The sequence below is a fragment of the Mustela nigripes genome, chromosome 11 (assembly GCF_022355385.1).
Source record: "Mustela nigripes isolate SB6536 chromosome 11, MUSNIG.SB6536, whole genome shotgun sequence".
Taxonomy (NCBI): Eukaryota; Metazoa; Chordata; class Mammalia; order Carnivora; family Mustelidae; genus Mustela; species Mustela nigripes.
In genome coordinates this window covers 8,490,829-8,506,143 of record NC_081567.1, presented here as the reverse complement: position 1 = coordinate 8,506,143, position 15,315 = coordinate 8,490,829, and the positions used below count along the sequence as shown (strand labels likewise).

Genomic DNA, 15,315 nt, shown 5'->3' with positions numbered 1-15,315 from the left:
CGATCCTCCGCCAACACTTCTGTGTGGGAAATGCGCCCCCAGGTCTATGCGGGGGGAGGCCCGTGAAGGCTGGGAGAGCCACTCAGCAAAGAAGCCTGTTGCCCCCAGAATCACCCAGTGCTGGCCAGACCTTTGACAGGGGCAGAGCACCCCTCAGGACACACTCCATGCCATGGTCCATACGGCCCCCGGAGCCACCTCGGGACATGCTGCATCGTGTCGTGGTCAAGTTGGTGACTCTAGGTTGGGTTTGTCCTTGAAGCTACAACACGAAGACCATCAGGTCCAGTGTGCCCACTTCGGCATCCGCCGCTCGTGCCACCCACTGGGACGGGGCTGGGAAGGCCGGGCGGGGTGGCTCAGCCACAGGCTGAGGAGTATAGTGGCTGCTTAGCCCTGTATTTGAGGTGGCCGTTACTGCGTTCCCACGCTCTGCGTCCACACCAGACACGCCATACAGACCGTTCTGTCCCGGTGGTCTGGCGGCCTCAGGCTAGGGGGAGCGCTGGGCCTTACGGGAACATACAAACACAGAAGCGTCCAGTCTGAGGCTGGCTTCCTGCCCCGTCGTCTTCCACAGCGGACGGAGAGCACAGCCGACAGCCTGTCCTACTTTGAAAGATGTTAAGGAGACTCAGGGCCATTTGCTGCAGCTGGGGCTGGTCCCGGCGGGCGGGGCGCTCGGGTCTGGGAAGCATCCTCTGGGTCACTCCTGTTGAGACTCAAGTAGAACCTGTCTGTACTGTGTCCCCAGTAACTATGGGGGTGCTGCAGTTATCAAGGGCTGGGAAGAGGGGTCTGCGGGTTCTAAATGGGCCCAGTGAGGAATCTTGGCTCAGTCCTGTGCCCCTTGTCCTGCTGGCCCATGCCCAGGGCTCCGCGGACCCTACCTCGCCACCTTCTGGAGGCATGTGAGTCGAGACCGCCTTCTGTGGGTTGGCTGCACTCCCCGGGGAGATGGTTGGTGCAGGGGCCTGCTGGACCCGGCTTCTGCAGAGCTCAGCTCTCCTGTAGACCCAGGGGCCTGGGAAGTCCTCCTCCTGGGTGGCAGCGGCAGGTGGGCCACCCCCCCCCCGGCTGGATGGGCAGAACTTGTCCCTGTTTGCACACCTGACTCCTAAGGAGCCTCTAGGTTGAAGCGCCTGCAAGTTAAAAATAATAAAAGACAGACGTCCTTTCCTAGACGGGGCCTCAGTGGGGAACAGTTACAAAACCGAAATGTCTGGGAGCTTCTCGAAAGGGTCACTAGGCTGCAGGAGAGAGTCCCTGTCCTGACGCCAGAGCCGCAGGTACCTGGGGACAGAGGAGACGCCACCGAAGGACCAGAGCCTCAGTGGCTCCTGACCTGGAGGGTGTGGATGAGGACCGTCAAGCAGGCCCTGTTCAGATGGGCTCTGCGGGTGCTCAGCCACCCGCGGGGCTGTCCCTTGCTGTGTTTCTAGAAAAGCGGGAGCCTTCTGGGGAAGAGCAGGCAGAGACGCCCGGTTCTTTTGGGGCCCCACCTGGAGGGACCCTCCCAGCATGTCTGGGCCTGGGCACCCCGCCTCCCCGTTCCAGAGGGGTCACTGCCCTCGCCTGGGAAAACTGTTAAGACGCGAGGCTGGTGACCAGCAATTTGGAAGAGGCAGGAGGGGCTTCAGGAGCATGGGTCTGCCCTCTGGGAGGCACCAGACACTGCGGGGGGGTGGGGGGGAGTGGGGGAGCACCAGGGGCTCCCGCCTGTCACCTCAGCCACGGCGCTCTGCCAAGAAGAGAGAGGACGCATCACAGATTGACTTGTTTATTCAGCTCAATCCCGGGCAACTGCTGGAAAACCCACGCACAGGCCAGGGGTCATGTTCAGCGGACGTGAGGCCCAGCGTCGTGCATAATCAATCAATCAGCGCGAGACAGGTGACAGGTGACCGCCGCCACGAGCCCTGAAGCACTCCGACTCAACGCGGTTTGAGCCCCACCAGACTTTCCTAGAAGACGCTAGAATCCACTCTGCCCTCGCAGTTTCTAAAATAGAAACACTTGAGTGTTCTGGCCAGGTACTAAATGGAGACCGTGCTCCACTTTGGGAAGGGCCTCAGCGCACCCGCGGGCGCTCCGCTCGGGAGCACCGAGAAGGCTCCGCTCGGAGGAAACTAGGCCAGGCCCTCGCTGGCTCCGGGGCACCTCACGCCCTCCCCTGTCCCCCAGCCCGCCTGCTGAGTTGCGTCTGCAGCTCCCAACTGCAGCTGACCCTCCCCTCTCCCCCAAAGCTCTGGGGCTACCCTGAGACTCCACACTGACCGCCAGTCCCCAGACCCATGGTCCTCTCTGTCCTGCAGAAACTCTGCTTGCCCCACGCCTCGGGGAGCTGGGAGAACACTCCAGACAAAGGAACAAGAGCGAGGTTCTAAGTAGCGTTAAGAACACAGGATGCGGCATCTTCGCTACCCATGTGGCATCTACCCAGTGTCCCACCCGAGGTGGTGAGGCCAGCAGCTCTGTCCGTGGAGCAGGCATTAACCACCGGCCTCCCAGCTGGCTCTGGGGGTGCTTTCCAGTCTGGCAAGCCAGGCACGTCTGGCACACTTGGGGCAGGGGCACCTGATGGCCCGGGGAAGTGAGGCCAGCACGGCCCCTCTCCGAAGGCTCAGGCTAGAGGATGCGGCTGCTGCCCACTCCCCACTGCGGGGAGGAGCCTGCCTGCGCTGAGCAGCCGTCTTACAGCAACGCTGACAAGCAAAGACACACGAAGCCAGACAAGCCTTTTCAACAAGGCTGCGGCACAGAACAGACATGCACTAGACAGCAAGCAAGCACGGGCAGAGGTCTGCGGAACAGCCGGGCCGCGCCCGTGGACGACGCCAGGCTCTCGTCTGGCTCCACGGAACCCAACGTCCGGACTCCCATAACCTCCCGACTTACCACGGCGACTCCCGGCACGACTCGCAGACAGCCCCATGGCATTTTGGTTATGTGTTAAGGTTTATGTCCTCAATGGTACGTCACGCTCCCTGCAGCCACAGCCAGGCCAGCCGGGATTTCTCGGCATGGGCCACCCAGACCCCCCAGAGACGGCCTCAGAGCACGACGTCCCCCGATGTCGGAAACAAGGAAGGCTCCCTGTCGGGCTGCTGCGGGCCGATGCGGTAAGCGCGGGTTTGGAAAGCAGCTCAGGGTGCCGTATGCTCGCCCCTACACGCGCAGCCGTGGAAATGGGTGAGCCGGGCCCTACGTGTGGCTGAGAGGCCTGGCGTTTGGCCAGGTCAGGCCAATGGGCCTTGTCTAGAGAGGAAGCCCCCAGGCCACATGCTCCCTCCTCCTGGGGGAGATAGGAAGCATTTTCCGCTCTCTGGCAAGGGCCTTTGGCAGCTGTAGCCTGGAGGGGCCGCTGACGTGGGCTCAGAAGCCAGTTTGTAGTTGGAGGCCTCTGGACTGTGAGCCCTTTCCCCAACCTGGCGACTCTGCTGGGTCAATACGCCCAGGGCTCCAGGCTGGCTAGGCAGAGAGAACTTGAGCCCAGTGTGCCCCAGAGCACCCAGTTAAAGCTCTCTGTAGGTGGGCATCTCTCAGGGGATGCCCAAAGACGCACCTCCTGGCCCGGCCAGGCCTCCGTCCTTGGAAGTCTTCCCGGGGGCGAGACCAGTCCGATGCCCGGCTGAGCGCCCACCGCGCCCGCTGAACGGACCTGGGACCCCAGCTCCTGCACTCCCCTGTCAGCCCGGCCACCGAATCCCCCCAGGATGGGGGAGGGAAGCACCAGGCCAAGCTGTGGGCCTGCACCCCATCTCCTCACAGCAGGGTGGCCCGTGAGACCCACACCCCAGGTGGCGCGGCGCAGTCTCTTCTCTGAAACCCTCAGCCCTCCCCCGAGCGCCGAGCCTGCCCATGACGCTCGTCTCCTGTCGCAGGGCATCCCCAGGCCCCAGGCCTCGGGCGGTTTTGCTCTCAGCTGTTAGCAACAGAGTCTCTCTTTCTTCTCCAGGTCACCATTTTCTGCGGGAGGCCCAGCCGGCCAGGCTTCCCGGCGCGAGGATGGGGGTAAGACTTTGGTCTGGATCCGCGTGGCAGTGGGCAGTGTCGGGCCTGGGCCTGGGCCGGGGGTGGGGCAGGGGCGCAGCTCACACCGCCTGCAGGCTGCGCTCGTGCCCGTCCAGCTGCACCTTGAGCTTGTGCAGCTCTTCGATCTCGCGGTTGTGCCGCTCGGTTTTGTGGCGCACCAGGGAGCGGTAGAAGTGGAGGGTGAAGACCACGAAGATGAGGCCCACGGGCACCATGATGATGGTGGACACGAGGGCGGCCTGCCAGCCCGTGTGGCCGCCGGGGCCGGGCGGGGGGCCGGGCTGGCGGCGCGCGTCCACGGGCAGGAACTTGATCCAGCAGAGCAGCACGACCTCGGCCAGGAAGAGCAGGATGCCCAGGACGGTGGAGAAGCCCCAGGCCAGCTCGATGTAGGGGTGCATGCGCTCGTGCGGGGACTCGCTGATGGAGTTCAGGTTGTGGATGTTGCTCACGGCCTCCACGTTGGGCAGGATGCACGTGCTGATGAGCAGGGCGAACAGGTGCACGGCCACGAGCACCGTGGTGCAGGCGCTGAAGGCGATGAGCAGCGGCCGCGGGTACTGGTACTGCGTCTCCAGCTGCACCTCCACCATGGCCACCTGCGAGGCAGAGTGGGGGGGGGGGAGCGGGGAGGGGGGCGCTGGGCTGGGGCCGCGCAGGGCAGGGGCGCCCGCCTCGCCCTGCGCACGCTTCAGCTTCTGTTTTCTCGGGCGCTAAAGGACCTCCCACCAAGGAAGGAGCTCGAAGGCACAGGGTGGGGAACGGCGGGGCTCACCCCTCCGGGGGGCCTTCCTGGCACCAAATGCAGGGGGTTCTCCGGGTACCGGGCTTTGAGCCAGGACAGAGGCCACGCTCCTCGGGAACCCATGGCTTGGCTTAGCCGCCAAACAACGCTGTTTTCAAACAATAAAAAACTGGGATGTCTGGCTCAGTCGGTTGAGTGTCTGCCTCCGGGTCAGGTCATGATGCCAGGGTCCTGGGATCGAGTCCCGTGTAGGGCTCCCTGCTCAGCAGGGAGCCTGCTTCCTCCCTCTCCCACTCCCCCTGCTTGTGCTCTCTCTCTCTGTCAAATAAAAAAATAAAATCTATAAAATACCTGTAAAAAAACGCACTTTCAAAGGGTAACAAGAGAAAGGTGGTGCTGGGGGCTCCTGGCCGGCCCAGACTGAGCTACAAACCTGGACAGCCTCACATGGACATATCAGGCAGTGGAGACAGACGTCCTAGGGAGAAGCCCGCATCTCCAAGGCCAGGAATGGTGACCGGAATGAGGGCGAAGGTGACAGGGGCTGTGGGAAGGGGGCTGGGCTGGGCAAAGAGCTGAGTCATCACCCACAGTCAAAGGGAGACAAGGCCAACAGGTAAGGCCTGAAAGGGATAAATCCAGAAACCGCAGTCTGGAGAAAGCTGTTCCGAAAGGAGGGGCCGGAGGCAGCTTAGAGCCTCAGGCGCTCCTTCGTCTGTAAACTGCCAGCATGTATGAACTTTGATAAAATAAAAACCGTTTTTGTTATCTTTTTTGAACCAAAAAAATTTTTAAGCTCACGCCCCTGAGATCAAGGGTAACTCACTCAACGGACTGACAGCCAGGCAGCCCCCAAATGAGTTTTAAACAAAAGAAAAAAGGGGGACCTGGGTGGTGCGGTTGGCTGAGCGTCTGACTCTTGGTTTTAGCTCAGGTGGTGATCTCAGGGTCGTGAGGTCGAGCCCCACATCCGGGCTCCACACTCAAGGGAGTCGGCTGGAGATTCTCCCTCTCTGTCTGCTCCCCCACCCCCAACTCATGTGCATATGTGCATATGTGCCCACTCTCTCTCAGGAAGGAAGGAAGGAAGGAAGGAAGGAAGGAAGGAAAATCCTCAGAGGGAACCAGAAGCCCCAGCCTACTTCTGTGGCAGTGGATGCCTATAGCTAGCAGGGCAGGACCTGCTCAGCCCAAGGCCGAAAGGGCATTCAGACCTCAGACTAGGACACGGGCTCCTGCTTTGCTTCCCCCAGGGCAGAACCCAGTCCACGGAGAATGGCTCCCTCTGTGGCCCGGCACTGTGGACTTCCCCCAGGGAACAGTTTAGTCCAGGCCTGGCAAGGACTCTAGGGCTCACCAAGGGCCTTCACCCGGGTACCCAGAGGTAAGAAACCAGACCAGTCAAGGAAAGGGGAGGGAAGGTGGAACCAAGCCGGAGGAAGGCTGTGTTTACTTCCGAGATCTAAGCCATCCGTTTTAAAAATTTTACAAGAAAGATTTCACAACTTTCAGCAACTACCGCCTCCTAGAGTGAGTGACTCATAGTCTCAGCAGAGATGGAACATTTGGTAGGTAAAAAGAAGATAAGGCAGTCCTAGTGGACCACAGCTGAACAGAAACTCAGAAGTGGTCACTGCTCCATACAGACAGTTGCCACACCACACGAGTTGAGGGACGGGTCTTTTCTCAGTGCCCCCTGTGGCCTGGGCAGGCTCCTGCTACCACAAAGGACATGGCTCAACAAGAGGAGGTTGTAAACCACAGAGGGCGCCGAGGTAAGAGTAAAAGGCCTACAGTAAGAAACCAGTTTTGCTCAGCTTTCAAGAGAGAAAGGGCCAAAAGGTCATTTTTCAATGTGTTTATGCAAAGATTTTATGAGGGGGCCTCGGATCACTGGTTCTGTGTGTTTGCAGAAGGATAAACCTGAAGAAAACAGGCTCACCGCGGGCAGAAGTGCTTTGCCGTTAGAACAGCTTTGCACTTCTAATTAGGGGATATAGAACACGAAGGGAGAGACCACCTAGCAAACTGCCCCTTCACTTGTGCTCGGCCCTGCCCCTCGTGGGCCACCGTGTCTGCGGCTGACATGCTCTCTGCCCATCTGTGTGTGTGTCTGCCTTCTCCCGCGCTCAGCCACTCTCCGAATCCTGACCTGGTCTACACTAGTCCATTGGGTCGGCAGCTGCTGTCCCCACCGCTGGTCTTTGCACCCCGCTGTTTCTACTGCCTTCCATTTCCCCGTTACGGCTGACTCTCTGGTGTGTATTAGGCTGTGGCAGCCACCCTGAGAGGAACCTTCTAGAAGGGAGGGTGAGGGCACGGTACAGCTCCTGAAATGTAGCCCAGACTGCGTTAAGGGAGCACGTGCAGGCAGAGGAGACGCTCTGTAAATGCTGAAGAAAGGAATTATTGCTGGCAAGGGTGACCGCCATCGCCAAGCTAGGGATGGACAGCGGCACCCTGTGGGTGCATCCGGGCCCTCCCATGCCTGTCTCCCTGTGGTCACTATTTTCATTCTAAGACAATTTCCTACCCTACGGGCTGCCACTCAGTCTCATACTCGTCCTCCAGAATCCACTCTTTATATTATAACCTAACAGGGTCAATTTCCTGATTTCATTTATTTAAGATTTTATATTTATTTTGAGAGAGAGAGGGAAAGCTCACATCTGAGAGTGGGGAAGGGTCAGAGGGAGAAGCAGAAGTCCCCGCTAAGCAGGGAGCCCGATGCGGGGCTCAATCCCGAGACTCTGGGATCGTGACCTGAGCCGAAGGCAGACACGTCACCGACTGAGCCACTCACGCGCCCCGCTCCACCCCATTTTCCAATTTTAAATGAGTGGTTCTGGAGGCTTCTGTGGGTGAGCCCTTTTGTGGGCTGGGAAAACAGCGGAGCTTCTCTAAGTCTGCAGATCCAAGTGTCCGGAAGGCCAGGGTTTAAGAAGACATTGAAGACAGGAAAAGACTTGTGAGACCCGGGTCCCCCACATGAAGGAAACCCGACATCCATGATTCTCCCCACGGTTTGTTTTCCACAGGCCCAAAAATAATCCTAAGAGCGGGCCAGACGAGCGTAACGCAACCCTATAATTCCATGGTGGAGAAAACAAGCTCTCGTTTTCATAGTGTTGTTTATACTTCTCACACGTGTCCCTTCAAAGGAAGCTTGAGAAAGCATTCTGTCTTTTGCTCGTTATGGAAACCATAGGAAGAAAATCACTCTAAACCAACGTTGTGCCCCGCGCGAGTGTACCCTTCTGAAGTTACGTTAAGAATAAGTAAATCAATACCATGCAACACCGAAATGAAGCCTTCGCTTTAAACTACAGGTCTAAACCCAAACTTCTAGCCTCTAGCTTGGTGGCCTCTGCCACGCCCTGGCCACACAGGTTTTCCCAGGGTGGCCTGTACCAGCGAGAGAGCAGGCCCCGGCCACAGACCCGGTCACAGTGGCTCATTCTGACGGCTTATTTTCTGTACTACCGACCTGACAACAAACGCTCTGGGCTTTGGAAAAATAACAATTGTTTTTTACATTTAAGAAAAAAAATTGGGGCACCTGGCGGCTCAATCAGTTAAGCATCTGCCTTCGGCTCAGGTCATGATCCTGAGGTCCTGGGATCGAGCCCCATGTTGGGGGGGGGGGAGTCCCTGCTCAGTGGGGAGCCTGCTTCTCCCACTCCCTCTGAAGCTCCCCCTGCTTGTGCGTGCACGCTCTCTCTCAAATAAATAAACAAAATCTTTTTAAAAGAAATTTTAAATGAAGAAAAACATTATTCCCACCAGATAGGACCTCTAAGCATACAACAGAGAAAGAGGGGCGGTCCCTCCTGTGCTCATACTCTGAACCCTGGCTTAGGGCACGCGGTTCTGCCCGAGAGCGACTCTTGTCCTGGGGAATGACTCAGAAGGAAAGCTGCAGCCTGAGAGCCTGGAGGCAGGCCAGGGACTCTGCTTCATCACCAGGAGGCCACATGTGGGACGGCGGGGGAGGTGATCTGTGTCCCGAGCCGGGCTAACCCAAGCGAACCCCAATCGATCCCAATCCCGCTCCGTCCTTCCGACTTCCCTTCTCGGCTGGGGTGGACGTGGGCACTTTCCTCCCTGTGCACTGAAGCTGTTTCAGTCGAGCTCCACTTCCCTGCCAGGTAACTGCTCTGTGGGAATGTCAGAAGGGGGCTTTCTCAGGGCGCCTGGGTGGCTCAGTGGGTTAAGGCCTCTGCCTTCGGCTCGGGTCATGATCCCAGGGTCCTGGGATCCCAGGTCCCTCAGCAGGGAGCCTGCTTCCTCCTCTCTCTGCCTGCCTCTCTGCCTACTGTGATCTGTCAAATAAATAAATAAAATCTTAAAAAAAAAAAAAAAAAGAAAAAGAAACAGAAGGCAGTTTTCTGTGGCCTCCAGGGCTTGGGGACTCCTTGGGGAGACTTCCTAAGGGTCCGTCCTGACAGCCAATAGGGCCCAGAGAGAGCTCTTTGCTCCCTGGAGCGCTGCAGGAGTCTGACAGCAGAAGCCCACCCTGCAGGCCGCGGGTGCCGCCACGGGTCTGCACTCACCATGGCAAAGCCCGAGAGGAGGGCAGAGGTCCGGCTGGAGGCCTTCAGCTTGGCTCTGCTCAGGTACAGCTTTCTCCAGGACAGGGCCTGCACGGAGTGGTGGTTGGACGTGACCAGCTCCAGGTAGCTGCGGCGGACCCAGTCTCGGTAATCCATGCCCTTGTGGCCGGGTTCAGAGCAGGCGGGAGTGGAGGGGTCCACAGGCACGTTGAGCTCGGCGCTCATGGTGGGAGCCAGGCTGGGGGCAGGAGAGAGACACTCTCAGGCATCCCAGAGGGTCCCCGAGACCTGGAAAAGCCAGAAACTGGGCAAGTTAACCTTCTCTGGGACCTGCTGTACACATCCTTCACAAGGGGCAGTGTTGTGTGTGGGGCCCATCTGCGGGGGAGGAAGGTCAGGAGGGCATTTCTAGGACACCCCCTGCCCTGAGCCACCCACATTGCATCCATCGTGCCTCCACAAAGCTAATGACCCAGGCTTCCACCCCCGCGTCAGAAATGCTCCAAGCAAGTGTGGCTTGTGGTTGGACAAGCACGGAAGGAATCCTCCAAATTGTTCCTCTCTTGGGGGAATAGGGAGCTACGGCCTGTACACCGATCCTAGGACCCGGTCACTAGGCCGGGATTGGCTCCTACGGTGTGATCCTGGACATGACCTCTGCACGTTCGGACCCCAAGCATCTTCCAGGGGGGACATCTCTACCCCAACAGGGCTCAGAAACAAAATATCAGACCCGAAGACTCAAAACCGCTTTTCAACGCCCAGGCGCCAACCATGAAATACCCATTTCCACGCCGGGGCTCATTTCTCAAATCCAACTTGAATTTTGATCGGCGCAGTTCACCCCCCGGAAATACTCGGGAAATGCTCTGATGGAAACGGTGAGCAAAAGGAAAACTGAGCCGACCCACAGGAGCGGGTTCCACAAAGCAGCGGAGGCCGGCGGCACTGCGGTCATCCCAGGTAGGTATCTGGTTTGACAATAACATGGCGCGAAGATCGGAAGGACCAATCTGCTAAGATTTGTGAATTTAAACCCAAATCTCCAGTAATCCAAATAGGGGATTGACCGTCTCCTATGGCCCAAGGGGCCGGCCCACACGGCAGCACGCCGGGCTCGGCTCTAATTAATCTGTAGGGCAGACTTCAAGGGCACAGGCACCTCGCAGCTTGCCTGGCATCAGATATTACTTGTACGTCCAGGGCCCCACAGGCCCCACCGAAAGCCTACTTAAAGCTACTATGAACAGATCAGTGTTTCCAGGTCCCAGGGAGCATGGCCGGGGTTGGGGGGGACAGAGAGTACGGGCTGTTTACCAAGGTCCGTGGCTGTGGGAAGGGGCCAAGTTGGATCTATCCATGTCAATCTCTAAAAGGGTTCTGTGGGAAGGTCCGGGAGGTGGGCAAGAGCTCTCTCTTTTGGGGCGCCTTCCTCCTTTTCTTTTTCCTTCTCCCACACATCACAGAAGTGAGTGGACGGGTGAAAGTCACAGGCTTCGCCCGCTCAGAGGGTCCGTCTTCTGCACTCCGTCCAGTAGATGCTTACTGGGCTCTGAGGTCAGGCTGCAGTTGGTACTCAGGCCTCAGAGATGGAAGTGGGGAGGGTCCCCTCCGCTGCTCCCAGTGGGGGAGCAGCTTCGGGGGTTGATTATCACCCAGTGAGCTAAAGGTTGATTTAGTGGCGAGGGGGGAGGGTCAAGGAGCAGAGGAGGGGCTGGCTGCCTTGGCCTCAGGGAGACGGTCCCTGCTGGGGAGCAAGAACAGACCTAGTAAAGGCAGCCCTGGCAAACAGGGACCCTCCCTCAAAGATGAGATGCGGCCCGCACGGGAGGGTTCTGAGAGGCAAGGGGCCGTGGCAGGGAGACCAGCTGGCTGCAGAAGGGGTCCAGGAAATGCAGGGGGAAGGCTGGGCTCAAGATGGACAGTGGAGGCAGAGGGCTTTGGGGGCCGTGAGGGCCGACGGGGGCCTCTGGGTAGTGGCCAGCCAGTCGCAGCCCCGCACAGGTCCTCAGAGTGGCAGGGAGTCCAAGGAAAGACGCGCCGTGTGTCTGCTTGGAGTCTGGGTCTCCGGGCAGGCCTGCGGGTCCCGGGGATAGGAAGGCCACTTCCTGCTGAGGGAGCCGCCCGGACCGGATTCCCACCCATCCAAACCGTCCCAGCCCCAGCGTCCCACCTTGCGCCAGGCCTCCTCTCCCTACCCCTACCCCTGGGAGAGGAAGGCAGAGTCTGGTCCTCACTCTCTGGGACGGGGTATGGGGCAAGACGGAACCGGACATTTCGGTCAGGTGGCAGAGGCTCCAAAAGGTGCTCTCCTGGCTGAACTTTGCAGGGGATTTTTGTTTTTTCATATATACGGGTTAGAGAAAAAAGCTCTTGTAGAATAACGGTGACTCTCTGAAGATGAGCTATTCTCCTTGGCAGGCCTGTCTGAATCTCTTCCAGGGGGTAGGTTTGGGGTTTGCCTGTCTTAACTTCCTTTAAACATCTGGGGCATGAGCAATGGCGAGTCTGTTTCTGACTCCCGTCTTTGTCACACCCACGGGGGAGAGGGGGCGCAGAGTCCCCACAGGGGTCTCCCAGAGGCGTCCACATGCATCTGAGTCCCTTCCCCTAGGGAAGCCTCAGTAGCCGCAAGACACACACTCCGCCCCTGTCCCCGACCTCTGAGCCTTCTCAGCGCCGCACCCCGCCAGGATCCCATGGGGTTGGGGCCACCTGGCCACCCTCCAACGCCCGCAGCCACCCCATCCCGAGCCTGCCCAGGAGAAAGCCCATCCCCGCCCCCCCCCGCCCCAGTCTCCCGGTGCAATCCCGTTCCGTCCCCCGGCAGGGCGGGGTACCCCCCCCACCCCGCCAACCCCCCACGGCGAGCACTCACCGAGCTGCTCTGCCTGCCCGCCCGGCTCCACTCCGGCTCGGGCTTGCGGCGGGCGGCGTGGCCGCGTTGCCCTGTGGCCCCGTGGCCCGGCCGGGGCGCTGAGCACGGCCCCCTCCCTCCTTCCGCGCGTCCCGCCGGGTCCCCCCTCCCGGCCCCGCCCCCGCCGGCTGCCCCGCCCCCGCGGGCCACCGCAGCCGCTGTCAAGGCAACGGCGCGCCGCCATCACGTGGTTGGCCCATGGGGGCCGCCACGGGCCACGTGACCTGGCAGGCCGGGAGGGGAGGAGGGGGGAAAGGGCGGGGCGGGACTCGCTGCCCCTCCTGGGGGACCCCGGTGGCGCGGACCTGCTGGCCGGGACCACCCGGGCCGGAAGCCGGGGAGCGGAAACTGGCGAAAGGTGCGCATCTCTCCGGTTCCGCGGGCGCGCCGTGGGCCGCAGTGAACACGGGTTGGCTCGGCAGCGGCGGGGGCGGGAAGCCCGGGCATCCCTCGCTCTCACCACCCCCTTCCTTCTCCCCCGGTGGTGCGGGCGGACGACACGGCCGCGCTTTCTCTGGTCCCTGGGTCTGGACAACAGGTGCCCGGCCTGCTCGAGTACTCGGTCCTTGGGTACTCACGCTTTGGCCCAAAGCGAGCACGGAGTCCCCAGGGTGAGTCCCAAAGGATGCCCAGGACGGGCCATGGGCCTTGTGGAGGGCTGGGGAGAGGCCAGGAGGGCACACCCTGCGGGGAGAGGGAACAGGTATCCCATTGTCTGGCCACAGGGCCGCAGGGGTGAGGTGGCTGGAGTGGGGAGGAGGGAGTTTCCCGCAGCCACACCCGCTGGAGAGTGGACCGTGTGCTGCACACCGCACGCTGGAGCCGGAGCCGGTCAGGTGGTCGCGGGGACTGTAGCCGGCCACCCCACCCCCCCAAGCCACAGGACCAGCCACACACGCGGGGTCCTCACCCGCGTGCAGCTCACTTGGCCCCTGATGGGCGTCCACCAGACCGAGCTGTTCTAGGGAGCTGTTCATACAGGAACATTCTTTTCAGGAAGTGCATACGAATAATTAACTAAGAGACTAACTGACGGGCGAGATGGGTTCCTATCAAGCCCCTGTGCCAGACGGCCCCTCACAGTCCTTCCTGCGTGCCCTACATAGGATTTTCCCATCTGTCACCACCCTACCCGACAGTGACACATTTATCCAAATGAAAGAAAAATTCCACTCATGTCAACCGGTCCGAGTTTTCTGACAGCTGTAGGAAGAGAGGTGAATGGATGTCAGGCCAAATCCGTTTCTCTCTCAAGACGTATTTTAGAGGCCGTTGCTGAGAGCCAGAACGAGACCTTTTAATTCAGGAAGACACTCAAAAACCGCCTAGGAAAATCCCAGGGTCTGATTACCGACCCTCCGCCCAACACACATGCACACACATTACAGAGGGATTTAAGAAAAGGATCATTTGCATTTTAGGGGGCAGAACCCTCCAAACCCAACAGCTCTTTGTAAAATGATGTGGAAAACAGGAAGAAACACTTTGTAAACGAGAATCATTGCATCACAGATGACCCTTCTTTCCACGACAGAATCACTGGCTCTAATTTTCACCCTTAGAGTCTGACTTCCAGCGAGTGGTGCCTCCAGCCCCAAGCGCGCTCACCCAGCGTGTCCAGACAGAAGCAAGATCTAAGTCATCATCGCCAGTGGTTTTCGGAGCCAGTTTCCCAACCACACACAGAAAATGGCTTTCTCCCCCATAGAAGATTAAGGAAGGTGCCAGCACGGTGCTGAACGGAGAGGAGCAGTTAGAATGCCAAGAATTGGAGCGCCCGTCAAGTACACAACGACACAGAGGAGGGTCAGGGCAAGGCCCATGGGAGCGCCACCCAGCTGCCATGTCCAGGCACAGTCTGGGCTGTGATTTCCTGAGGAGTTTGGCCACGGCAAGTCGCTTCTTCTCCTTGGGCCTCAGCTTGGAAAAGATCCAATTCTCCAAGGCACATCCCAAGGGTCGATCATGTTCTGATTTTCCCACCAATGCACACCCTCTCATTCCAGGAAGACCACGGCCCCTGCTTTCCTTCTCCCTGGGTCTTCTCATCTGGCTGGCTGCTCACCTGCTCGGGACGATGTAGCCAGCCTCCTGATAGTTCTGTCCCCTTGGCCACTGACTCCTGTGGCTAGTCCTTGTCACTGCCCTTTAGATCTTACATTTGCACCTCCCACTTCCTGAACCTTTCTCACCCAGCTGCCAGCCAGTTCCACCTTCCCTCCTAGCCTGTGCTGAGCCCGGCGCCTCCCACCCCCGCCTCCCCTCCCATTCAGCCTGACCCCTTCCGACCTCCCCTACCACTGCCCCTCCCCTACTTCATGCCACACTTCTCAAGAGAGCAGTCATCACCACTTCCTTCCCGGCCCTCAACAGCCCACTGCCACTGTGAAACTAACTCCAGGACAGATTTCCGCCGTGCCTTCCTCCCATCTAGAAACAACTCTCCTTGCTCCGGTGCCCGCACCTTTTTTTTTAACCTGTGCAGCCTCCCCCTCTGCCGTCTGTCCCCTAGATGTGGGGGTTTCCCCCACTTCCCTCCCAATGGGTCCCACCCACTCCCCTTGTTTCAAGGAGGCTGTTGACTCCAAATGGTCACCTCCAGCCTGGATCTCCCTCGTCCTGGCAGGGCATGTCCCAGGACACCCCCCCACACACTCACAGCTGAATTCCTTATCTTTCCTCACCTGCTTGCTCTACCTCCTGGGTCCCCAGTCTCAAGGCGTTCCACCAGCCACCCAGCTGGTGACGTTACAGATCTGCTGTCATTCCTGATTCCTCTCACCCCCATCCTGTGAACTCTCACGTTTCTCCCTGGTCCCACAGGTCCCACGCTAATTCAGGCCCTCGTCACCTCTGTTCTGCATTCCTGCAAGACCTTTCCACCTGTCCCCTTCCCATCTAATCTCCACACTCTGAAGCGGAAGAATTCCCATCTCTCCAGCCCCCCTCCAGCCCTTCAGGTTTCCCTGCGGCCTTGGATCAACTTCAATCCCCCTAACCTAGTGACTCGGGCTGTGACAGGGCATCTGCTACTAATCCGGACTCAGCTTGCTTTCTTAAAACTG

The 15,315-nt window shown here is 59.4% G+C and overlaps 1 protein-coding gene across 7 annotated transcripts; it reads right to left on the bottom strand.

Annotated features, from left to right (window-relative positions):
• Positions 1-3,670: 3,670 nt before the first annotated feature.
• ORAI2 (ORAI calcium release-activated calcium modulator 2) lies at positions 3,671-14,464 on the bottom strand. 7 transcript variants are annotated; one of them, XM_059414629.1, is made up of 3 exons: positions 14,316-14,464; positions 9,334-9,571; positions 3,671-4,634 (listed from the first exon to the last, which is right to left on the bottom strand). In XM_059414629.1, the coding sequence occupies exons 2-3, from the start codon at positions 9,556-9,558 to the stop codon at positions 4,095-4,097; spliced, it is 765 nt and encodes a 254-aa protein (XP_059270612.1). In that variant the 5' UTR covers positions 9,559-9,571; positions 14,316-14,464; the 3' UTR covers positions 3,671-4,094. The 7 variants fall into 7 exon arrangements, with proteins under 7 accessions (XP_059270612.1, XP_059270610.1, XP_059270607.1 ...); XM_059414627.1 differs by having other exon boundaries at positions 9,334-9,621; positions 14,316-14,458; XM_059414624.1 differs by lacking the exon at positions 14,316-14,464 and adding an exon at positions 12,829-12,917.
• Between the last annotated feature and the right edge of the window lie 851 nt (positions 14,465-15,315).